The sequence below is a fragment of the Seriola dumerili genome, unplaced genomic scaffold (assembly GCF_002260705.1).
Source record: "Seriola dumerili isolate Sdu_G_001 unplaced genomic scaffold, Sdu_1.0 BDQW01000478.1, whole genome shotgun sequence".
NCBI lineage: Eukaryota > Metazoa > Chordata > Actinopteri > Carangiformes > Carangidae > Seriola > Seriola dumerili.
The window spans coordinates 31,780-56,700 of NW_019174733.1; the positions used below are offsets into that span (position 1 = coordinate 31,780).

At 41.0% G+C, this 24,921-nt stretch overlaps 4 protein-coding genes across 7 annotated transcripts; 2 read left to right on the plus strand and 2 right to left on the minus strand.

The window, feature by feature from the left end:
* The first annotated feature begins 380 nt into the window (after positions 1-380).
* On the plus strand, positions 381-6,240 carry LOC111235374 (MORN repeat-containing protein 4-like). The gene is made up of 5 exons (XM_022763815.1): positions 381-431; positions 1,237-1,310; positions 3,130-3,244; positions 3,337-3,446; positions 3,540-6,240. Exons 2-5 carry the CDS (start codon positions 1,244-1,246, stop codon positions 3,686-3,688), a joined length of 441 nt encoding a protein of 146 aa, XP_022619536.1. The 5' UTR covers positions 381-431; positions 1,237-1,243; the 3' UTR covers positions 3,689-6,240.
* A 1,411-nt stretch (positions 6,241-7,651) lies between these two features.
* Positions 7,652-10,635, minus strand: LOC111235239 (ankyrin repeat domain-containing protein 2-like). The gene is made up of 8 exons (XM_022763635.1): positions 10,455-10,635; positions 9,605-9,751; positions 9,373-9,480; positions 9,194-9,292; positions 8,964-9,062; positions 8,679-8,777; positions 8,490-8,588; positions 7,652-7,846 (listed from the first exon to the last, which is right to left on the minus strand). The coding sequence occupies exons 1-8, from the start codon at positions 10,521-10,523 to the stop codon at positions 7,721-7,723; spliced, it is 846 nt and encodes a 281-aa protein (XP_022619356.1). The 5' UTR covers positions 10,524-10,635; the 3' UTR covers positions 7,652-7,720.
* A 929-nt stretch (positions 10,636-11,564) lies between these two features.
* LOC111235332 (lactosylceramide alpha-2,3-sialyltransferase-like) lies at positions 11,565-14,448 on the plus strand. The gene is made up of 8 exons (XM_022763755.1): positions 11,565-11,682; positions 11,942-12,104; positions 12,187-12,313; positions 12,397-12,734; positions 12,846-13,032; positions 13,184-13,324; positions 13,734-13,883; positions 13,960-14,448. Exons 2-8 carry the CDS (start codon positions 11,956-11,958, stop codon positions 14,044-14,046), a joined length of 1,179 nt encoding a protein of 392 aa, XP_022619476.1. The 5' UTR covers positions 11,565-11,682; positions 11,942-11,955; the 3' UTR covers positions 14,047-14,448.
* A 59-nt stretch (positions 14,449-14,507) lies between these two features.
* hps1 (HPS1, biogenesis of lysosomal organelles complex 3 subunit 1) lies at positions 14,508-22,825 on the minus strand. 4 transcript variants are annotated; one of them, XM_022763760.1, is made up of 18 exons: positions 22,606-22,825; positions 20,876-21,066; positions 20,610-20,744; positions 20,012-20,154; positions 19,815-19,923; positions 18,689-18,849; positions 18,475-18,577; positions 18,293-18,377; positions 17,924-17,979; positions 17,631-17,798; positions 17,327-17,506; positions 16,696-16,772; positions 16,462-16,599; positions 16,174-16,239; positions 15,818-15,962; positions 15,448-15,561; positions 15,248-15,330; positions 14,508-15,164 (listed from the first exon to the last, which is right to left on the minus strand). In XM_022763760.1, the coding sequence occupies exons 2-18, from the start codon at positions 20,990-20,992 to the stop codon at positions 15,002-15,004; spliced, it is 2,043 nt and encodes a 680-aa protein (XP_022619481.1). In that variant the 5' UTR covers positions 20,993-21,066; positions 22,606-22,825; the 3' UTR covers positions 14,508-15,001. The 4 variants fall into 4 exon arrangements, with proteins under 4 accessions (XP_022619481.1, XP_022619480.1, XP_022619479.1 ...); XM_022763759.1 differs by having other exon boundaries at positions 14,508-15,167; XM_022763758.1 differs by having other exon boundaries at positions 18,475-18,616.
* Positions 22,826-24,921: the final 2,096 nt, after the last annotated feature.

Below are 24,921 nucleotides of genomic sequence, written 5' to 3' on the forward strand. Positions count from 1 at the left end.
CACCACGAACACGACAACAGAGGTAAACACGGCTTGCATAGAGTGAATGGTTTTCAATAAAAGTTGCTAAGTTGAGTCTTTATTGGTCAAAGAGCACGTGAAAAAAGTTAAAGATGGTGATGTTTTTATTTTAATGTAGGTTATAGGAAGGCATTTCGCAATTTTTATGCAGCTGATTTAAAACTCCCGTTCCTCTTAATCTCTAAAATAAAACAAAAACGCTTTTGTTGGAGAGTTTCTTGTCATTTGTGACCAAGCTAGCACACTTGAAGCTTACGTAAATATCTTTTAAGGCTCCGGATCTCGAATGTCGGGGCGTACTAGGAGCACCTGAATGCGGCATACGTTTCACAGCCGGTGTTTTCATATTTTTACGCCCCTCGGTTCTTGTACGGTGGTTTCCATGCTTCAGAGACGAACGTAGCGTTCAGGTAACCGATAGCGTTAATAGGTGTTGTCGCTTTTCCCTCATTGTTGTGGTGCCGTAGGGCACAGTCGATTTACATGGGCTTGTCATTGTGAGCGACAGCCTATTCAACAACATGTATGTAAAGGCTGTACTGAATCGAAACATGTATTGACAGCCTAAGTTGGATATTTACAGTAACGTTTGAGACTTGGTGTGAGTTGATTAATTATTTAATCAATGGCGACCGCATGGGTAAAACTACACCTGACTGCCATTCTGTACACTGTCATTTGTTTTAAAGCAAGAGCTATACTGAACAATATTTTTTTAAATGCTCATCATGCAATAAGCTTTTGTTTATATCTGCAGCCATTCTACAGTCACGTTTTCCAGTCTGTCCCTGCACAGAAGAGGTTTCACCCAAGTGTGCTTTTAAACTAGATTTACACCAGCAACATCACCAACGTAGACTAGACATTAAACAGACTTCTTGGGTTGACAGTTATAGCATCTGGTCTTGTCTTTGTCCTTTGATCTGACCCTTATTCATTGTTCAACTACAGTAACATGCACCTTCAGCAAGGCTTTTCAACAACTTTGAAAATAATTTCCACCACAATTAAAAATCTGAAGACAGAAAAACCTGCTTCAGCTATTTAATCCTCAGCCTAATTTATTCATGATGTTTGGTACTGTAACTAAAGAAATATTGCTTACATGAGGCTGAATGGTGGTGAGCCTAATGTGTGTGCGTGTGTGCGTGTGTGTGTGTGTGTGTGTGTGTGTGTGTGTGTGTGTGTGTGTGTGTGGCCGTGTAATGAAAACAGGGGTGCCATGACTCTGACCAGAGGATCTTTCACCTATGCCAGTGGGGAGGAGTACCATGGCGAATGGAAAGAAGGCAAGACATTCTTGCAGTCAGTTTTAAATCAAGTTTGTGTGCAAGCAACACCAACTTAACTACAGAGATGAGACACACTTTCACTTATACCTTCTGTGCAGTACATTTAGTCCTCATGACATGTCTCCAAAGCTCCAAAGCATTGCTGTCTTACCAGCAGAGTGAAAAGGAACGGGGAGACACTGACAGACTGGGAAAATGCATTCAGTGTTTGTTACATAACGTTTGGATTAACATGTTAAGTGTTAGTCTAAGTATTCTTGTATGCAGGTAGCCATCTGCAAAAACTAAACACATTACCTATATTCCATTAAAATATTTATATTAATAGTTGCTAGTGAACATTATTTTGGCAAGCATCCCTAGCACATGTTTTTACTTTCCTAGGGGAATAATCTTTTCCATGCATACCTGCACATAGGCTCAGCCCAACACATACAGTATATTTCTATAATTCCAACATGGTCTCATGCTCATAAGCAGGTCAATTTAGACCATATTTAATAAAGCTATTACTGAGGAGACTGACAAATGGCATAATTAGTTTCTCTACACATCTTGAGACATTAGCTAAGGTAATAGCACTCTCTGCCTCAGTTTGGGCTTCATGCTCATTAAATCAGTCTGTTTACTGTTAATGGTGCCATCATATTTTTCCATATCTAGAGTCATTTGTATTTACATAAATAACGTTATTTTATTATGGAGAAGCTAGTGGGGTCCAGTGCAAGTACAAATGGCAGCAAAGGTTTTCTGTTCATGAATCTGCATGCATGTGTGCATACTAAAATGTTCAATCTTTTCGTGAAAAGGAAATATCTTGTCAACATTTACACGTGTGCTAAAAATTATGAGTGTGCTTGCACTGCTTTAACTATCTCTCTCACACACACAAACACACATAAAGTGATGCTAGGGACATGCAAGCTCAAGCTATTTAGTCAAATCCCAATTAGCTAGCATTGGCAACTCATGACGAGTAGAGCCAGATTTACCAGCTCTGGCTTTGTCAAATCTTCTGGATTAGACTTTGGACCTGTTTGGGAAATCTTAGAGAGTCCTCTCTCAGCTGCAGTTGAGAAACCAAATCAATAGAAACACTAGGAACAAGATCACCTAGGGGGGTTATTTTATTTTGGCCTCAGGTTTTTAGTTGCTTTTAGGTCAATGTAAACACCATCCACTCCTTTTTAACTGGTGTTTTCCTTCATTCTTCAAAGACAACTAGGCAGATTTTTTCCGGTGTGCCGATTGCGGGTGTAAACCAGTTGTAGCAGTTGTCCAGAAACTTTTAGGTGTGTGCCCTCTGACATGATTTTAAGCTGCAGTAGTGGATCATAAGGCTACAAGGAGGGGGATGCAAGTACATTCCTTAACTGTTCACAGTCAGTCTAAAGTAGAAATCCCTGCTAAAAAATCTGATGGATTAGAGAGCTGTAATTCCCACCGCACAGGAGGCAGATGGGACTCCTAATTCAGTAGTAAACCCTTAGCTGAAGGAGGGGGGGGGGGGGGGGGCTTAAAACTTAAATCCAAGCACGTACTGACTCATGTGACATATGTAGAGGCTATGGCAATGCCAAGTGAATATAAAACCCTGAGCCGCATTGGAAGTTTAAATGTCATACTCAGCTGGTCGTCTCTTACAGTATGTTATGCACTATTACGAAAGAGTAATCTATAAGAGGCCAAGTGGTTTGATGAGGCATGAAAAACATAAATCGCCAAATGGTATCAAGATCTCAGGATTTGCTTTGAGTTTTTATCATCTGATTGAAATTTGAGGCATTACTCACTGTGACGATGTGCAACTTTCCAGGTCGGAGGCACGGTGTTGGTCAGCTCAAGTTTCAGGATGGGACATGCTACACTGGCCAGTTTGAGAATGGACTCTTCCATGGCTCTGGTGTACTGCTCTTTACAGATGGATCCAGGTGCGTGAGCAAGAGCGAGACAAAAGAAAAGTAAGTTTTGTCCTCAAGCAAAAGTAAGAAATGACATCCCTGCTCTCTTTTCACCACCTCAGGTACGAAGGAGAATTTTCACATGGAAAATTTCAAGGTACAGGAGTCTTTAGTCGATACGATGGCATGAAGTTTGAGGGGGAATTCAAAGAAGGACGGGTTGAGGGATATGGTAAGTCTGTTACAACACTGGAACACTTTGCCCATAAGGATGTCAATATATCCCTCTGTGGCTAGTCATCGTGTCCTGTGTCTATGCCTCCAGGGTTATTGACTTTCCCAGATGGAGCTCATGGTGTCCCACGAAACGAGGGCTTGTTTCAAAACCACAAGCTACAGAAGAGAGAGAAGTGTCCAGGAGTGGTGCAACGTGCGCAGGCTTCAGCCTCCAATGCTCGCAGTCTGGCACTTTGACCGTCATGGACCCTGATGGAGACACAGTCAGGGATCCAGCACCATCCAGGAGGGCCTCAGGGATGTGTACTTGTATACTCCCCTCCAGCTCTTCTCTCTGTGTCTTTCTCTCCTTTTTGAGCATCAGTCTCTTGTTTCTTTTTCTGCATATTCCTTGCTTTGTCCTCACTGTAGCTTGGAATGCACGTGCAATTTGACCAAACAAATGGCTTTCTATATGACTGACTTGAAATGCACAACACCATGAAGCACACCTTTAATTTCACACGTCACAAAAACAGCAAATGCTGCTGTTTTCTCTTGTTCTGCTTCTTGTACTCATAAACAGTGTCTTAGTGTTTTACAATAGTTAGCTTTCATACATCAAATAACTGAATATGGGAGACCTCTTCTTACTATGTTACTGCACATCTGGTAATTTGAAGAGGTTTTGTCTCCTGATTTAGGAGGAGGTGTAAAATAAGTCTGTATTAAGAAGACTTTAGCTACTAACTAGATAACATCACTTAAGAAATGCTGCAAGCCATTACATCAGAGTACCCTGTGGAGTTTGACCACTGGTAGCTCTATGGAGTAATGTTGGTGTGTTGAGTCCCCATTTTGTTTTTATAATATATGGGCATGCACGTGTTCAAGCATGTGGGCAACACGACACACATTCTTGCCGAAGTTTTCACGCTGTTCTGCTGATGGACAGTTGGTGGTGGTAAGGAACATAGTAGTGTAGAAATGCCTCCACAAAGCCAGTGAAGAAGACTGTAAGCTAGCATACATGGATCTCAACAATGCAGTACAAAAAATATTTGGCTTTGCAAGGGGGTTTTAATAATAAGGAAATGCATTCAACATATTTGTCAAGCCTCAAAGATCCACACCATGCGTTTTGGTCAAATACAGTGAATGTAAACGTAACTTTTGTTTGTTTACAAACACGCTCCACGGGGCACCTTTAAAATCAAATCTCAATTAACAATGCTGCTGCAAACTATTATTCAAGGAATGCAATCTGACACTGGTGTTTCTCTTCTCAGAAGATCAGTATTCACATTTGCCTTAAAAAGTTCAAGGGTGTCCATCTGAAAATCAGATGAAGCACAGCACCCTCTCCTCCCCTTCTCCCTTCTGCACCATTTGCCCTAAGGTGTCTGTCAGCCTAATGAATTTTTGGTCTGCTTGAAGATTGCCTTCACTCAGAGAGACACGTTGCTAAGCTGGTGCTGAATTTCAGCTCCCATCACTCACAAGTCCAGCAGCTCTCCTCTCTCCAATAAACCTCCCCCTCCCAGTGGAAATCATTGGAGAGGAGATTTAACCCAGTTGGATAATTCTCTTTAAGGTTTTCCCTGTCTAACCTGAATACCTGGATGACTGGACATCCTCAAAGTTGATAAATAATCATGATTAAATGCATTAAATTAGGGACATATATCTTAATTGAGGCAGCTGAATGAAATTATTTATAAATCAGATATATATTTACGAGTATGTAATTCGAATGTATGTGTTTTTCTGTAAGGTGTATAGATATTCATTGTTTCTGATTGTGTTTTCACCGACCTTTCAAATGAATTAAGAGCTAATTCTTTGATTGGTGGGGTAGAAAATGGTGTCACTGAGTTATTTTAAGACAGTGTGATGTTAAGAATTTATTAACCATTTTAGCCAATCACAGGTATTCTATGATTACAGATTGATTCAGCGTACTTGAACTGTTAATAGGCCTTAAAAAGCATATGTAGACGTAGCTTGTCTAGGGTTGCTTACATAGCACTTCAACCAAAGACAATCAAATGATATTATAGGTGAGGAAGCCTGGAACATGTGTTATTTCTTACAGCTGAACAATAAAGACAAATCAATAAGGACAAATCCACCTGAGGCTTTAGTGCACAAGAAAAACAAAAGGACCGAAGATTAAACAGGGAATTGATATGAGATTCTGTTGTAAATATTCCTTAAATCTCTAACTTGGATTATTTGCATTTACTGATTTTCATTGTTGTTACAGTGTATGAATAGAAGAAAAAAAAAATCAATACTCAGTATTATGAGCCCATACTGTTGCTTGCTGTGAATACTCCTTTTGGTACGGTAGTGTGCTGCAAAGCATAATCTGAAAGAATTAAGGTAGCAGAACAGCAGACCAGTGCATGCGTCAGTACCGCTATTTACAAGCACACAATGATACTTTAATGTTTGCTGTATGTGCACAGTGTGTAATATGCTGTATTTCAAACCATGTAATAGTATTTTCCTTTCCACTATGTTGGAGACAACACCTGCTCAAGCCTTCTTTGCCTACACACTCCTGCCCGAGTGAAATTGAATACAGTGGAATACTACATCCATTTCCAACTGGAAACAAATGGTGCTTCAAAAGCGTGCCTGTCCAGACTTTCACCTGCCTGGAAAATATCATTGCCATGGTTACCTTTTTTTTCAGTAACAATATAATGTTGCTTTGAGTGCTCTTAGAGAAACTACCACACAGTATCCTCTCATCCTACTGGAATAGGTCTGAGTATGTATCACAAACAGTTGATGTGTTTATTAAAGCCTTGTGTTGAAAAAGAAACATCTTTTTCTTTGGGTATCACAGCACTGGGTTTGGACATAAAAAGAAGTACATTTACTGAAAAATGTACAGCTATTTATAATGTTCTAACACAGAGGCTGAAATCTGCAACATTTGCAGCTGAAGGAGGAAGTTTAACCGTTTCATGAATAAACAGGTTCCTCTGGTTTTTGGCTGCTACACAGTATGAAGCACAAGCCTGCAGTTTTCCCATCCCCCTTCTCATTCTACACCACTCCAGCCCTCTGCAACATCACAGCGCAGCAGCACACTGCCTGTAGTTCACATGGAATAAAACACGACACAACCAAAGCTGTAAAACATGCATGAGTCCAACAGATTTAAGAGGAGAATCTGCTTTTCTTTTTGATACATGACCTATATTACATTGAAAATATACGGTAGTATCTCTGTTAGGGTCAGGTTGAGAAAATACACTTTAATATAGTGTGTATAACCTTGTATTGTTCATGGCATGTGTCTCCACTGCAGTCCCTGATAGTTAAACAGGCTCACTTGGAACAGGAAGTATTGCACATGGCTGATAATGTATCTGATGAGTTGTCTACAATGAACACATTGGTATTTAACAGATGACTTGTAACTGCATGCTTTTCAAAACAGCACTTTGCATTCACATTATGAAAAATACAGCAGCACAACATTTGTTGAACAAAATGTGCTCACAAAATGAATAGCTGTATGTATAATGACTAACCGTACATAAACAGCCTCATTGTAAACAGGAGAGCAGGAGGTTCGTTTCCCCAGCCTGAATGAGCAACCTCCCTCAGGAACATTTGAGCCACTGATGATAGAAGGAAAATATGTCCACTGAGCCCCCCTTGAATCCCTGACTTTAGCGGGGGGCATACCAGCCATCTCTGCTATCGTCAGCTGACATCTCAAACACAGTCCTTCTGTGTGCTCTGGCCTTGTCTTTCGCCTCGATAAAACAAGGACCTCTTGATGTATATTCAAACGCAGCTTCTGTGTAACACCATCTATTAATATTAATTAACTTCCAAAGGCATCACTAATCAGATATGAAACATCCATGAGAGTGCTCTTAAGATCATAATGCTCTTTAGAAGCGAATGCCAAAGCTCAAGCTTAGCTAAAGGTTGGAGAAATGCCGCTATGTTTCCTCAGTCTTGTGTCTTTTTAAGATAAGCAGATCATTTTGAATCCATCACATCCTGGATGACATTTTCTAGTGTCAGAGATCAGAGTTATCTCAGAGGTTAACAGCCATGTCCTGGAAAGGCAGATTTTGAGCACATCACATGGCTTCATGTCCAAAAGATATAGTCCTATTGCATATACTCCAATATAATGTACGCAGCCCTAAAGTGGAATTACAGAATGTATTTTCAACCTGAGACAGATAGTCAAAGCAAGTGACATTATAAAGAATAAACTGTAAGATTAAATGTACAGCTTTAACTCTGCATTATTCACTCTTTGGTTGTGGTGTTTTCAGGCAGCACCAGTCCCACTTCCCTCAGCTTCTCCATGCTCTGCAGGGTCTCCATGATGTCAAACTGCCATTCTTTTACCTGCTGCACTGCTGTCACTCCCTCCTGTAACACAGTTCATACTGTCAGGAAATATGCTTATTCGCTTTCTTGTCAAAAGTTGAATGAGAGAATCAACGGTTCTCTTGTATTCGTACATCAAATATCTGGCTGCAGTCACCAGGCAGCAGCTTTTCTTTCTTGTTTAAAAATTATATATGTATATATCTTTTGGGCATTGTCCCTTTATTTCACAATGAAGAGAAGATGGGAAACAAGGTGGGAGAGGGTTTTGACACGCAGCAAAGTTTCCTGGCTTTAAAAGGGTCAATTGCTATTTTACATGGGCTTATGTGTTGGATTGTTTCTTGGCAGAGACTGTGCTCCACCATGAAATGGTCTGGTCCACATCCCCTTGTGAAGCTGTGAATTGTTGTTTTCATACTTTGGCTTATGTATGGATTAAAAAACAAGCTATAATATAGTAATTACTGAGTTTTAGCTGTTCTGGCGTGTTTTCAGTCTTAATGCTAAACTAACCTATAGTGGCTGAAGCATCATATTTAACTTACAAATTTAACTCTCGGGGTAAAAAGGGTAACTCTTGGGGAAAAAAGGTATAAAATGTGCAACCAAAAATGTCAAACTATTCCTTTAAATTTATCTTCAAGCTAAACTAGACATGCACAACAGGAAAAAAAAAACTCACATGATTTTTTATTTTTGTGTCAGCTCCTGCAAATATAAGCAGCTTCGCTATCTTGTATCTGTTGAGACGCACAGCATCGTGTAGAGCAGTGTCCCCTTCCTGAGCGTGGAAAAAAATGTCTTAATGATAATAAATAAATTATAGAAATTATGAAGCATGGAAGTGAAACACTGTTCAGCTGCTTCCTACCCTGTCCCTGCAGTTGATTTTGGCACCACAGGACAGCAGATACTCCACAATGGCGGTGTGGCCTGTTCTTGTGGCCACATGCAGAGGAGTGCTGTACAACTGCAGTGTGGACATTGACATACACTGTGAGTGTGTTACTTGTATGTAAATCCACATGCAACTGGCAAACTGTATATCAGTATAACAGTATGTCACAGACACACAAGCATTTGTCCCTGAGTGAAGTTATATTTAACTTGGTTATATTTATCTTGGTACAAATATAGGCACAAATAAAATGCACACCTTATCTCTGACGTTCAGGTCATCCCCATGGCTCTTCAGGGCTTTGACAACTTCCAGGCTTCCACCTCTGCAGGCCCAGTGTATGGCCCTGGAGCCCAGCTGAAACACAGTAAGAGGGGCCCCATCCTATTAGTAATGCTGACTTCAGGGCACCAGAAGTTTGAGCTTTAGTGTGTGAAGATAATCTCATCATAATCTTTACACACAAGCAATGTGCCTGTATGTCTTACTCGATCTTTGAAGTTGACGTCAGCTCCTTTTTCTAAAAGACTTTGGACAACTGTGGCGTGTCCTTCCAGAGAGGCACGATGCAGCGCTGTCCTCTTCAACTGGAAAATGTTACAGACTATTTAGAAATGATTTGTTGCGGTGTGACGTAGATTTATCTGTGCTGAAAGGGAGAGCATACCTCATCATGGACATTAGGGTCCCCACCATCAGCCAGATATTTGTCTATCACATTCAGTTTGCCTTGAGTGGCTGCATTCATGAATTCTGCAGTATCCACATGCCCCACCTGTCAGAGCAGAAACATGCACACGTGCAAACATACACACAGAAGAGGGACAGGAGAGGCAGAGATTCAGTTTTTATATCTCCTTGTGCACATCACGATAAGGTTTCTGAAAATTGTAGCTCACCACAGGGATCTCCGTAGACAACCCGGGTGAGTATGTTGTCTTAATCTTTTTTTTCCTTTTGCACAGCTCCGTGATATTTTCTTCTCCACTCAGGTCCACAATCTCACAGTGTAGGTCTGAGGCAATCATCCTCACTCTCTCCTCTGCCTGAAAGTGACAGAAACAAAAATAATGTAGAAAACAGTATTAGAAAAGCTAGGTGGGAGAGGTACTATTGGCTTGTGAAGCAGAGCAGTGCCAAATAGGCTAAGGGCTGTTGAGAGGCAGGAATGACGGTGTTAATGTCAAAATAAATTCACAGCATAGTGCAAGTTAGGCATGGTCATAACAAAAGTAATGTTCCCAATAAACTGCCAATAAACTGCCTCTCATGTTCTAAGTTAAATATAACTCCACTCAGGGATAACGTATATGGTTAGGGTGGAAAAGAAAATCATCTAACTGCAAGCAATTTCATGTTAAGTGACACAGCGGTCCTTTGTTTGCATGCCTGGTGGTATGTGTTTTCCATTATATCCGCAAATGAATGTTGAAGTGAGCCGGCAGACATTTTCGCTTCATGTTCACGGGCTTAACTTCAGTTCTGACACGTTTTCTGGGACACAACTCATTCATGCACATGTCTTAACATAAATTATCTATTCACGTTTTCATGAATGAGGCCTTTTCCACGTGTGATGTGGTAACAATAACAGTGGGTATTATCTGAGTATTATTGCTGCTGTGATGAATAAAGTTCCCCTTGTGCTGAGTGATTAATGATTATTATCACCTAATGTCTAAAATACCGATATAAATGGAAAATCATCACAAATGTCACACTGGGAACATCAGTATGTCTCTCACCTACCTGAGCTTTCTTTTCTACTTCTGCTTTCAGGTCCATCACACTGGCTGCCCACTGCACAACCTCTTCCATCTCTGTTTGCAAAAAGTGGACAAAGATAGAAAAAAAAAACTGTCAATACAGTAATTTTGAACTGTTGAAATCTTAGCAGTATATAACAAAAGTATAACAAACAAGTATAACAAAAGAGGAGTGGCGGATAACTTGGCAGTTGACTGTGTGTCACTTTATACAGAAGTGCTACATGCCCAGTGGCTTCCTGACAGGAATGACGGGTTCGTGGCGGGACATTGTGTTACCCTAACAAACAGGTGTGTGTGCACTTTGCGTGTGTGTGTGTGTAAGCATGTATGTTTGTGAGTACTTGCCAGCTCTACTCTCTCTCCCTCTCTCTCTCTTTCCCTCTCCCTCTTTTGCGCTCTGTCATGCACACACGCAAACGCAAACGCAAACACACACACACACACACACACATTCATACACACACACACACACACACACACACACACACACACACACACACACACATTCATATACAAGTACATCCAAACTTTCAGGCATGTCAAGCCCAGGTCATAAGCAGAGGGAACATTCACTCCACAAGCTCCATGGTTTCACTCACTCTGCTACAGTGTGTACATCTCTTTTACAGGAGTACAACCCTCATAAACACACTGTTTTAGGGGATTATCTTATTTATTATGGTTTCACTATCGTCAAGTGATACCTTGTAAATGTGTTTGATAGCACACCAGCAATCACTCACTGTCCAGCCTCAGCTTTTGGAATTTTTCCATTAAAGTAAACCATTTTGTAGGTACATCAGACTATACACACATACATACAGTAGATATACTGTACATGCAGCTGTACGTGCAGCAAAAATGTAGGTGTCTGCCAGTGTGTCTTTTTCATGTTTTTTTCTCACACTGACATCTGGACACTTCCCCTTTCTTGCAGTCCATTCTTTAGTGCAGCTTTTTTCTATGCTATAGATGGACATTTGGTCACACACTCACACTTATTTACAGGCATTCCTGCCGGAGTGTGACTGAGTGGCGCGTTAATGGTTAACCAGTGTTATTGGGGGAAGTGGTAGCGTTCAGCTGGGTAGGAAGCAGCAGCAGCCATTTTAGCTCTACAGGACATGCCTCTTGCTGCTTTCCTATCAGACATGGAGCACAGGCGAAGAGAAAGTTGATTATCATCTCATGTCCCTGCCAGGCTGGCTGTAAGTTACATTGTTCACCTTACTCAAAATTATGTTCCTCTTGATGCTTTAGTGCATGGAAACTATTTGAAAAGACAGTGTTTGTTTACATTAGTGTAATAGGTAACATGGTAGTAACAAAGCTCTATAAATACTTTTATGTTGTTATTAAAAAGTTTGCCTTAATTACAGGGAGAAGCAATATTAGCTCATAACATTTTTTTAGATTTTAAGATTAAAATCCCTTCTGTGAGTTCAGAAGTGTGTCTGTGTGGTTCAGGTTGTACAGGTGCCATGGTGACGCTGAATCACTTGAGTGTAGAGGACCCAGATAACAGCTCCTCGCTGTTGCCTGAGGCTGCAGAGGCTGCGACACCAACACCTGTGAGTCACAGGCAGCGATTGGTCACAAGGACCGACTCCAGGGAGTTCTTCCTCAGCAGGTACATCTCTTCGGGTACTGTATTTATACCGTGGATCATGTTGCAAGCTCTGTTGTCTTTTTTTTCTCTCTCTGCTATACAGGAGTGAGAACCTTGCCTTCAGTCTGGTGCTGCTGATTGGATGCTACTCAGCCATTCTGATCCCTGCATATTTCTCCTTGGATCGGGTGGCAACACTCAGCAATGACTATCAACATACCAAAGATCTGGTACGGATGCACATCCTAGCAATAACTTTGCATCATTTCTACACTTTTACCAAACTTCTCCTTATGTTTGCCCCTGTTTTCAGGTCTTACTAAATCGGTCAGCCTCCCTTCTGTCAGGCCCCTGTCAGCCCCGCTGGTGTCTGAATCACCTCAAGCCCCTGTCCTGTTCTGCAGGCCTCCAGGACATCCCTGTGTTTGTGCAGCAGGACAGGCCTGCATCCTGGGACTTGGCCCCTCCTCTGGGGCTCCAGGGCAGTGAAGAGCATCTGGCCCTGGCTCTTGCCTCTCTGCCCGAGCCTGGCCTGCCTCCATCCCTGAGGAGGGAAGGCAGCTGCAGGCGGTGTATGGTGGTGGGCAGTGGAGGGGTTCTTCATGGGAGCCATCTTGGAGCTCACATAGATCAGTATGACATCATTATCAGGTATGTATGTGACAGTTTGAGACAAACACAAGTGGAAGGATAGCCGGAAGGAATCAGAAAAATACATTCTAATTTATACATTTATAAACACATTTTCATCTCTGTTACCAGGCTGAATAATGCTCCAGTGCCTGGCTTTGAGAGAGACGCTGGTTCCCGCACCACCATCCGCCTGATTTACCCAGAGGGAGCACCTCACTCTGCAAACGAGTACAAAAAGACCACCATGGTTGCTCTGGTGGTCTTTAAGAGCTTGGACCTGGACTGGCTCACTTCTGTCATCACCAAACAGCCTCTGGTGAGAGCTGCATCACGCAAACCATTGCACAAAGAAATGGTGTATTACATAAGCCACGAGTATCAAATCAACACTGCTATCACAGAATCACACTCGCAGCCTCACACGCTCAACATCTTCTGTGTCGTTTTTTCTTTTCTTTTTTTAATAGAGCTTCTGGTCTAAAATGTGGTTCTGGAGGAAAGTGGTGGATGATATTCCTCTGAGACCAGAGAACTTCAGGATCCTCCACCCAGAGATTATTCACAAGACAGGACAAGTCTTAAAGAAATATGCTCTGAAACAGGGAAATGTGAGTTCTACCATAACATGCATATTCTATATTTAATTCCCTTTTGGCAAGTTGTGATACACACTCACATTCTGCACATACTTTGTTGTTTGCTGTCATATAACACTGCATGCAAAAAGAAAAAACAGGGATCCTAGAACTATGTCATGCCTGGGTAACCTAACTTGTCCTGAATAATGCATAGATATGCCTGACAGAGACAAGTATTGACTTTGCTATAAGCCTAGGAATCAAGGGAGTGAGAGATGAGCAAATACAACATTCAGTTCAAGAGGCTTACATGCTCATTTTATTACCCACTGCCTTTAACTAGGGACTCTTGCTTCTCGCACAAATAAATATTGCTGAGCAGTTGGTGCCTATTCAGGTCGTAGATATAGATCAAAGAGTATTTTCTCTTCTCAAGTAGATGGTGCCAACACTAGGTGCCAATGCGGTGGTGATGGCTCTGCAGCTGTGTGACCAAGTGAGCCTTGCAGGGTTTGGGTATGATATGCAGCACCCAGAGGCCAGGCTTCACTACTATGAGACCATACGCATGGACGCGATGAAAGCTCAAGTAAGTTTAGAGTGATTAAAGAGTGGTTCACCTTTTCTTCTCATGTTTTGACCCCGAGGTTTTATTTATCATCCAGGTGGTGCATGATGTCAGCGCTGAGAAGCTCTTCCTGAGGGACCTGGTCGCTGCAGGAGCTGTGACTGACCTCACAGGAGCTCTGTGAGCCAGCTGTGCAGCCACTGATAATACAGTGAACTCTAGGTGCACCCCTCTCTCTCTCTCTCTCTCTCACTGTGAGCCTCTATGGAGTCCTGCATAACTGTGCCCTGTTGGAGTATCCTGCACAGAGCAGACTGACCTTTAAAACGCTCACAGGCTTCAGGGATGCCTCACGAGTGAGTAAATTAAACTCCAAAAGGTTAGAAAAGCCCGTGATTAGAGAGATTAACCGAAGTCACATCACATCACATTTAAATTCAATGAAGTTACTACATTACCAACTGTTACAAGTATAGTAACTGTCATATGGGTGAATAATTTGTCTTCATGTTCAGCAATTGGCTGAATTTTGTAAAAGGAACACAATGCTCTATGATTCATACAGTGCTATTTAAATTATGTTTACAATGACAATAAAAAAAGTGAATATGAAAATACAAATATTTATTGTTTCCAAAAAAGTATCTGTATTAATCTGTTTTATACATACAGTAAAAACTATTGCATGTTTCATTCATACAAGTTATGATGCTAGCAGTAGAAAAGACAAAAATGGACGGTGTCTGCATTTATTAAAAAAAAAAAAAAGATCAGCTGCAAATTTTAAAGAGTGAAGAAAAGTGTTACCATCTACAGTATTACTTATAAATAGGAAACAGGTCATAAATGAGAATATATTACAATCTACAATAATTAAGGAGTGATACTGTCAATATTCTATATACAAGACAACAAAATAGTGCATTAGGGCATAACAGAGTTTGATTGCGCTAGTCATAAACCTAAGTGCTTCCAGTAAATCATTTCAGGTCAACATATCATAGGATACATAACCATATACTGAATATATATCATGGAACATGGGACACAGTTTATATGGAGAGTGGCACTTCATGGCAGTAATAAGGCAGTAATATGCACCTTGGCTACTGTGCCTCTGTTCAAGTGTGTGGGTGTGTCTACAGCAGTGGATTGCGTGAAGGCTCCCACAGTTTGCTTGCCAGCTGTCTGCAGTGCTGGAGGATGATCTCAGTGGGAATGACCCCCAGGTGAACTGTCAGCAGCTCGTAGCACTTCACCACCTCACCCTGGTGATTCTTACTGTAGTACCGCAGCAGCTTCCTGCTGGACACATCACTTTCTATAGTCAGCAGCACTCTATCTTGGATTAATCTCATCTATTTTTGTCACGCACAGTTATTTACCTGTAGTAGTCCCACGCAAGCATACCGATGGGGGCAGAGTCATCAGGTAGGATGGGTATGTCCCCAGCCTCTAACTTGTAGCCCTGTTTGAGCAGATATACATATTATAAAATGCTGTTTTATCTTCTACAGTATTTCATGATACTAAATTGATTTCTTTACTTTACTGGATTCTAAAATGTGATGTGCCAGTAATTTACCGTTTCATTTTCAAACCACAGGAAGTAGCAGAAGTAGAAGTCTCCATCACGCAATGTGACAGTGGAGTAACCCTTTCGGAGAAAGCGACGCGTTGTGCTGACCAGGCTCCAAACCTTTAGTATAGATGGGTAAAGAGAAATTCATTTAAGACAAAGATGAACAAAGACATTGGAAATATGCTTATTCTGCTTGTTGAGAATTCTCTGTAATATTTATGGTAAATATTAAGCCAGAGACAGTTAACTTAGCTTAGCACAAAGACAGAGAAGCAGGTGTGTTCACAGTTTCTGGTGTGTTCTTTATCTCTAAATCAGCAAATTAATGCCACACTAATTAGTTTTATGAGGTGCACGTCCAAGTATGCTTGACCTTGCTTTTGATGAACTGAGCCACCGGTCCCTTCCCCAGCTCAGACGTGGTGCGTTCTGTGATGTTGAGCGATGGTGCAATCATTTGGCCGGTGGATCGGTCCACACAGATAAAATGGATGAGGCCAGGGAAGTCCTCCAGGTAAGTGAGATTAATTGGGTCAAGATCAATACACTCAGGATAACTGTGTTACATTTCAAAGAAATTTAAAAGGCATATGCATGTTTTTTTAAGACCCCTAAAATATGCATGCACTTCAAGAAATATTACTAATTAAGTTTTGTGCAAAGCAGTGCTCAGAGATGAGACACAACATGACACACACAGGAAGCAGGATTATTTCGCTGACAGGATATGACACCATGGTGATATTCCTCTTGCTTTTCACCAACAGGAAATCCTTCCAGTCCATCAGTTTCTCTCTGGGAGAGAATGAGAGGGTGACAAGAAGACAGTGACAAAGAAAAAGAGAGAGAAAGAAGAAGACATGAACAATGAAGGCTACAATTGCAGAACGTCTTGCAGGTATATGTGTACTAAAAACCGAATCAGAAAATACTCAACTGATTCAGATTTGAAAATGTAACTAATATGTTAACAACAAAAACTGTGTAAAGGAAAATGTCCAGTTGAATGATACGCACTGCACCATGGTCTGGGCCCGTTCCTGCAAACCCGGGGAGAGACGCTGAGGAATGTCGCCTGGTCCAGAGTCAATAAGAAAACACTGTCGGTATATTCCACACAGCTGGGTCTTCATATTCTTGCACCATGGGATAAGACTGAAACATAAACATGAATGTAATAATCATTCAAAGGATCATACAACAGCTTTGCTATGACCTGTTATGGCCAGCAGAGGGCTGTAGCACACTTACTCTTTGTTGAACCCGGTTCCTCCTCTGGCAAAGGCTCGGTTCTTGAACTCTGTCCAGACATTTTGTAACTGTGCAGACTGGATAGAAAATAAATGAACAAAGGATTATTTTATTTGTCCACATTCAGCGACTGAGAATATTTTCATTCGTATATAATACACAAGGAACTGACCATTTTGCCTAATTTAACTTTTCTATTAGCTGCTTCTCTTTTACTGGATCATCAGCTGATGCATTCAAGATTCGATGGTGGTAAGAAAAAACAAATCTTCCAACAAAAGATAATTTAATATTATAATGTAGTATAGCATTTATAGCAAGGTACTGTGTGTGTGAAGGGATAAGAAGCACAGTTCAAGTGTAGTTTCGTTACAACATAAACAGGCACTGAATTTGATGTTTTCAGCTATAAACTGTTTCATGTTTTGTGAATATAACTGCAATGATGAAGGAGGATTATAGGAACGTTGACAGTTCAGTTTTTATTACAGGCTAAAATAGAGAAAAACATTTTCTTAAGTAAGGTTATTCTTAATTTTTACATGGGTATTCCACTTCAAATGAAAGGTAGGCATGTATTGGGGAGATATAAAAGCCTCATTTAAAAGCAGACAACTGTAAAAACACAAACCTGTAAGTCACTAGGCCCCAGGGCTTTAATGAATTTATCCAGTTTGCTGCGGATGTCGTGTATCGTCAGCGTGCCTCTTGTAGCTGCAGAACCTTCTTGGCCTTCACTTAAACGCTTCTCCAGCTTGGCGAACGCCTCCAAATACTTATACACTGACGCGGCTACGTTATTGGTGGGAATCTGACAGAGAGAAATACAGACGGGGTTCAACAAGGGAGCAAAGCGTCATGAGTGTGCACATGTGTACATGTAAGCAAAATGAGGAAGCAAATACAGACAGGAATGTGTGTTGGTATCCACCAACCTTTGTTAGCAGCACCAGCGTGATACCAGGCCACAGTGGCAGACAGTACATGGAGTGAGGCATCATGGGATAGAGCCCATCTTTGCTTGAGATCTCTAAGAAGACTCTGCGAGGGGTTGATGGGTCAGGAGGAGGAACTTCCAGGGTCTGCAAGCTGTCCTCTGCCATCTGAAGACAAAATTATTTTATCCAATAGCGAGGTCTCACTCCAACCAAACCATCCATTTACTTTTGCAGAGAATATCAGAAATCAGGGTTGACTGTTAGGAATAGGCATTCAAATATCCTCCCACCTGGATGTCTGGGTCCATAAACTCGAACACAGGGGTACTTCCTCTCTCTGGCTTATCTGGTAATAAACAAAAATACACAACATACTGTTGTTTGGAAAGTGTAAGACTGTAATGATGAAGAATATACTTTCACTCAAATGAGATTGGTTTCAGATACAGGACTCATTTGTTTGTGTGCATACACATTCTTGGATGCAGGCAGGGGCATGAGTGTATGTGTGTAGATGTGGCCAAGTGCATATTTCTTTTCTTTTTTTTTTTTTTTAATGTAAATCAGTATTTTGCTGTGAAAAAAAACAAACTCCCTCTGAGACAATAAAGACTCTTTCTCTACATTGTTTTTTCAATAAGAAGAAAGACACAACCCACCTGAACTGTTCGAGTCTCTGTCTGTAGGGGACGGCTCTGGGGTGTAAAAACTTTCATGACCAGAACCTGACGTACTCTCAACATCCTTCACACACAGCATGCCCAGAAAGAATAAACAATCAGAAAGAAGGTGAGCAACATTTTCTGGTGGTGCTGTGCGAGTGGTTGTTAGTATTTCTTACCTCAGGACCCGGATCATCCAGGTCTGTGTTGCTAGGATACATGTTCTGTGCCATGATGATGAGGGCCAGCAGGTCTGAGGTGGCGAGTGTGCTCGCATTGCGGCTAGAATGAGTGGACGAGCACAGAGATGGCATATGTCTTCTATAAATTGAGATAAAGCAGACTTAGACGTTATGACTAATGTGAAGGGTTTATGGAAACATCTGCACACACCTGGAGTAGAAGGCGAGCAGTTTGGTGTGAACCAGGATGAAGGCATGCAGCACCTCCTCTCTCGCTCTTTCTACACTGCTGTTGAGCTGCTGAACTAAACGGCGCTCCAGGAACTCGATGCACTGCTCACACAGTGTGGGGTGGATGAGCCTCTCCACTGCCTGAGAGAGAGAGAGAGGGGGGCACATTAGAGGACTGAAAGAAAAGTATCTGTCCTTAAACATGTACACACTGGCTTTTCAAATGTTTTAGACTCTGACATGACCATTGTCTCCATTGAGAAAGAGGACTGAAGCACAGCTGGCAATGGGATTTTTTTTATAATTCATTAATCTAACCTAAAAATTCCTTTGATTTGACAATCTGTTTCTGAAATTATAGCCCTATAGGGAAAAATAATCTTAATACATCTTGTCGACTCTGAAAAAAAAAAAAATATGAGCATGTCCACATTTTTTAAGGATAACAACTTAATGTCGAGCTGTAACTGTGCTTTTAACATTAAGAAAATGTTGGCTTCTAGCTGTTTCTGCCATCTAGTGGTTAAATGTTAATATTCTACATCTGTTCTGATGTAGAAAAGCATCAAAGACAGGGTTTCAGTAACAAATGATGTGACTCATAAGAAAGAGCAAAAAAAAAAAAAAAAAAAAAAAAAAAAAAAAAAAAAAATATAATATATATATATATTATATATATATATATATTATATATATACACACACACACACATTATATATATATATATACCTGTAATATTCACAGTACCCCAATGCCAAAAAACTGTGCCATGAAATGCTGTTGAGCAAAAACAGAAAGACTCTAATAGACACATGATACGATTAAGTATAGTACATAATATCATTTATACTAATCATAGGATGCTAGAAATCCAATTGAAAATCACCTCCAGTCAGGTTATATTTTACCACAGCACACAAACACACATGCACAACACCTAATCAATATTTATTTTGGTCATTATCATAACACTGACAGCTCTGTAACATCTCTGGCTTCGCTTGATAACATACAGGACTCCTGTGGGGACTTTTGCAAGCTATAGCAACATTGGCCATACTTAAACAAAATAAGAAACATTTGGGGAAAAAAAACCTGCACTGCACCTCCACTAAGAAGCTCTGGTCGTTCTCTCGGAGGTGGCTGTAGGTCTCCAGGAGGCTCTGGAGATGCTTCCACAGCCTCGCTCTTTGCTCCGTGTCCTGAGGGCGCAGTCTGGTGACAAACAACACATTTCATATATCAACCAGACGCCGCGTTAAAACTGCCCGGTGCCAACAGGGAAACACACCAAACGTCTTACTCTCTCCTGAGGAGGTTACTGCTGAGGGTGACCATTCCAAACAGGACCTCAATAATCTTCTTCATCACATAGATCTTCCTCCTCAGATCATCCTCTCCCTCCTCGCCATCTCCATTCACAGCAATGTAGAGACACTCATCAAACTAGGAAGGAGACAGAAAGGACATAAGTAGCTTGTATTACCCCAAAATAGAAAATGAAGTGAGGCTGGTTGTATTAAACTCCATCCTACTCTTTGTGTTCCCTAAGGAATTCATATTTGCTGTCGATTCTGAATGGACTTGAAACTTGTCAAGTGTTTGGATTCGATAACTCTATCATCCGCTGCAGGAGGACAAAGCCTGGTTTGATTCCTTAACAAGACTCACATGACAAACATGACGCTCCACTGTAAGAGAGGCCTGCAATTAGGTCACAGTGCTATTACTGCTGGCGAGAAGAGATTCAGGAATGCAAAAATCTGCTTCATACATCAGGGCTTTTTTTTTGTTTTTATGGAAATGTGTCAGGAAAATATATTTTTACATCAAAAAGAGAGCGAATATGGGGATTTGTGTAGGGGTGAAGACAGCTTTTATTTTGGAAAGGCAGGTGCTACCTGGTGTAGAACGTAGATGTGGTTGTTTTCTGTGGTGAAGGAGGTGTAGCTGTCGCCAAGCCTGTCCACCATGGTGCTGCAGGAGATAATGATGGGAGCAAACAGAGTGCTGATGCTGTCCTCGAAGGCTGGAAGCTGAGAAACAAAGAAAGGGGAGAACAAAATGTGAAATTAAGTGTCATCCGAGTTAAATGGAAGCTGGTAAAAAAAAAAAAAAAAGCAGATATATGCAACTGTTTCTGTAGAGTGATGTTCTTCCTCCTCACCCCCTGGCCCTCCTCTTGAGACGCCCCATACTGCGCCTGGATATTCTGCTGAAATTCTGGGTCAGTCCAGTGGAAGAGGACCTCGGCGCTCTCACTGGCTATCAGCAAGCACTTCATCTGGACCACAGATGCACTCCTGTCCTGCTTTACTGGGGTGTCCTATTTATTCCAAGCACTCCACACGCATCATGCTATAAAGAAAAGGGTATTTTTCTTTATTGAGCCAAAAGACATCTTTATTGAGCCAAAAAGACATCACAGAGTCTGGGGGCAGAGGGGTTTGTAAAGTACAGAGGTCTGACATGTTACTGGTCACAGCTGGGGCAAGTTCAAAAAGAAGAGTGTTGTTAACATCAAGAGTTTGAGGCAGAGAGGATCTGCAGCAGGATCTAATAAAATGGGTTTAGTGGTGAAATGTTGAAAGAGCATTCGATATTTAAATGATGCAAGTTACGTTTTTAATGTTCCAGTGTAAGTCTGAGAAGTCCAAAAAAAAAAAAAAGTAAGATATATGATTTAACTGTTAACTACTAATGTGACAAACCTTTGCTATTTTTGAAGCACACCTAAATAAACTTCATTTCTATGTATGTATTTGATTTCTGATGATCTTACACTAAGGAAGTTGTGATGAAATAATAAATAAATTGTGAAACATAGTTCTGTAGAATACATTTTGAGGCAATTTGAATTAACAATTTGATCTGAAACAAATCAGGGATAATCTTAACATTATCATTTACCGTGGCATGCAGATCAAAGGTATGGAGGTACGGTTGTTTTTATATTGGTTATTTAACCACACATTGTACTTTGTTAAAAAAAAAAAAGGCTGTAAATTGTCAGAATATTAAAATGTAGTCATGAGTTCACTGGAGTACATGATTTTCACACAGGCCGTGTTATGAATACATCAGTCACTGTAGAAACTGAAAGCTGTGGGAAACTTTTTACCCACACTCAGTGAGCTCTTGACCTAAAACAAACAGTCTCCGATGGCTGATATTTTATCAATGACAAGCTCTGGTGAGAGAAAAACAAAGTCAGAGACAGATATGCCAGCTGTGAGTGGTTTCAGGACACTATCAGTAAGAGAAGATATGAGTCCACTGGAGTTTTCTGCAGACGCTGCTGTGCAATTGAACATCAAGAGATATACTCTCATACCCTTCAAGAAAAGATTTTTTTTTAAATGATTTTTTAAGAGCAGTGATTAGGTGACACTGGTCGTCTTTGGAGATCTGGTAAGATCAGCCTGTGATATCATCTGTTGATTGACTGGGTGACTGTGCTCTGTGTCTTCACACTTCATATACTATCTTTTTTTATATATTTTATTTAGTAATGTTGACATGTCCAAATAGAGGCTTTCTGGATTCCACTCTCATTTATATCACGTAAAAGTCCTTTAGCAAAGATAATCAATAATCGTTAGAAAACAGAGACATGAATCTCTCTACTGTAACCATCACATGCATCTGATCATGTTACTGTGCTGAGATGCAGCATGTAGCGAAATTCTCTTGAAATAAACCCAGTGCTGAAACTTTGATATCTGCTGTTTGTAAGTGAATATTTTTAATCCTCTGATCCGATCCGTGAAATACATCCCGTGTTTTACCTGACGCCTGAAGTTACTTCCCCATAACCAAACTTTTACCTTCCTCTTTGCACGCTGACTTGTTCATGGATAAAACGACAACACACACAATCATGTGACAACAACTCACTCCGTGTTTCCTGCGCCGGATGATCCCAGCATCTCGCTCTGGTGTCTGTGTGTGCGCGCGTGTGTGTCTCCTCTAAAAGCCGCAGTTCCCTTCAGCTCGTGGACGTTTTCATCGCGGCGGCTTGTGTCCTCCGCTTCCTTCCGCTCAAGTCTGCGGCTCCGCACGACACCACACGAGTGTGCGTCATGTGACATCAGCAGGACTCGTAACTGTGCTGATCTGGAAACAGACGGAGCCACCGGGCTGCGGAGGAGCGCCGCGTGAGAGGCTGCTCCTGGGTAAGCGTTCGGAAGTAAGTGGCTGCTCTCTCTTCAGTGGCTCGATCGCCCGCCCTGCAGGAGCCCGGTGATCAGTGAGGCAAGGGAAAGTCATGTGCTGGTGCCTGAAGTGGGCCACATGACTGAGAGGCTGTGATGCAGACGACAGGTTGGTATTTGTGGAATTTAGCTCCATGGCTGAGATTGAGATTAGACGTGTTTGTGCTCTGCGTTTGTTGGTTTGCGATGAGGAGAAAAAAAAACATTTATTACTATATATGAGGAGGAACAAGAGAAACTGAAGATCACCATGACACAGAGATTAAGGCCTGTGGCCTGGATATGTGTAAATATCAAATGAAAACATATATGGAGCTGAATACTTGGCCAGCATTAAATAGTTCCAGTTAACAAATTTATAGATATGATGTTTTTAAAATAGTTCAATTGTAAAATGTAACAATTAAACATAGCAAAGCAAAATCTTCTAACACAACTATGGGTTTTAAAAAAACATAATTATTGTTATATTAGAGAGATAAGACATTTAAAATACACTTCAAACTCAATATTGCCTCCCATGTTTGTTCCTAAATAAATCTTGGAGATTTTTCATCACCTTGTAACACACTTATACTACATATATGCTACATACATACAAATACACACTCGCCAAACACCAGGCTGTTTCTCAGAGAATGTTTTGATGGCTGCAACAAATCTGTGTTGTATCATAATATTCAGCAAAGATTGTATGCTTGGCTTCTGAGCGGTGCAAAGAACCCCATAGCTACATAAATATTTATGTTTTATTAACCTTGCTTGGGTCAAAATGGTCCAAAATGCCAAGAGTTCTACATCGTGGGCCAGAGTCTAATCTAATCCATCGGTTTTCTGGGGATCCAGCATTCATGGAAGTCTTATTTAAGCTGACTCCTGTATATACAGAGTAAACATCATGAAATCCTCAGTGTTTGCGAACAGGGCAAGGGGGCCTTGCATGTCTCAAAATGGATCACTGAGTATAAACAGTGTAAGGCAGGCCTGGGTAACAGTTACCTCCACTAAGGAGGCATTGTCACGCAGGAGTGGCCAGACATGGCGCAGTCCTCCTCAATCACGACACAATTAGATTTTGTCAGAGGAAGTGATGCTCAGCAGTTGTTATCACAAGCTACAGGTTTATATGATGCAAAGTTCGCCAAACAAAACTATTTCCATGGATTGGGCTGATAAGACCCTGGTCTGAATGTCAGGAAGTTCACTGAGGCCTCGTTGCTCGATATCGCCTTGGACAGTTATTGTCAAGCTGTTACTTACAGGTCAGAGGTACTTCATTTAATCAATAAACATACTTTTGATTTTAGCAAGTTACATTTTCAAATCAGAAATTATTTCAATTCGGTTTTGCCTTGGCAAAGTTTCTGTTGTCGGTATCAAACATGTAGCTGATCTAAGAGCCCTTTGAACTCCTGCTGACAACTGATTTACAGCAATTTTTCTTGAGAAAGTGCAGAACAATTCAAGTTGCTTATCCTTCTGTACCTTAGCATGTCTGCCCTGCCTCACTCTGTTTTTCCAGGTTTGTATGCGCTTTACAAATAAATAATAATCTAAATGTGCATATACAGTATGTATAGCCTTTGTAGTGAATAATATTTTTCTCCTCACAAAACCACTGAGTCAGTGGACCAGGTGTGAATGAGCCTGGTTTGATTCCTACATGTCAACAATGTTTGCCTGTTTAAATTCAACCACATGTGAAATGAGAAGTTCATTTCTGCTGCTTATGCAAAAGCAAAAGCCCATTTCCTGTGAATGGAACTTAAAACAAAAATATAATCAAAGGTACATGCTTTGGATCACAGCTCTTGAAGGGCCGCCAGTGTTAATGACTCACTGTCAGGAAACTTCAGTACAGTTCAAGCCCGTCTTGCTTTCTGTGGAAGTGCCGTTTGAGCATGAAAGGCTTGTCTGGGAGAAAGTGAAGGGACCTGAATGGCAAGCATTTTATCACATTTTATCTTGTCTTTTAACTCCTTTCTACATGATCCTACCA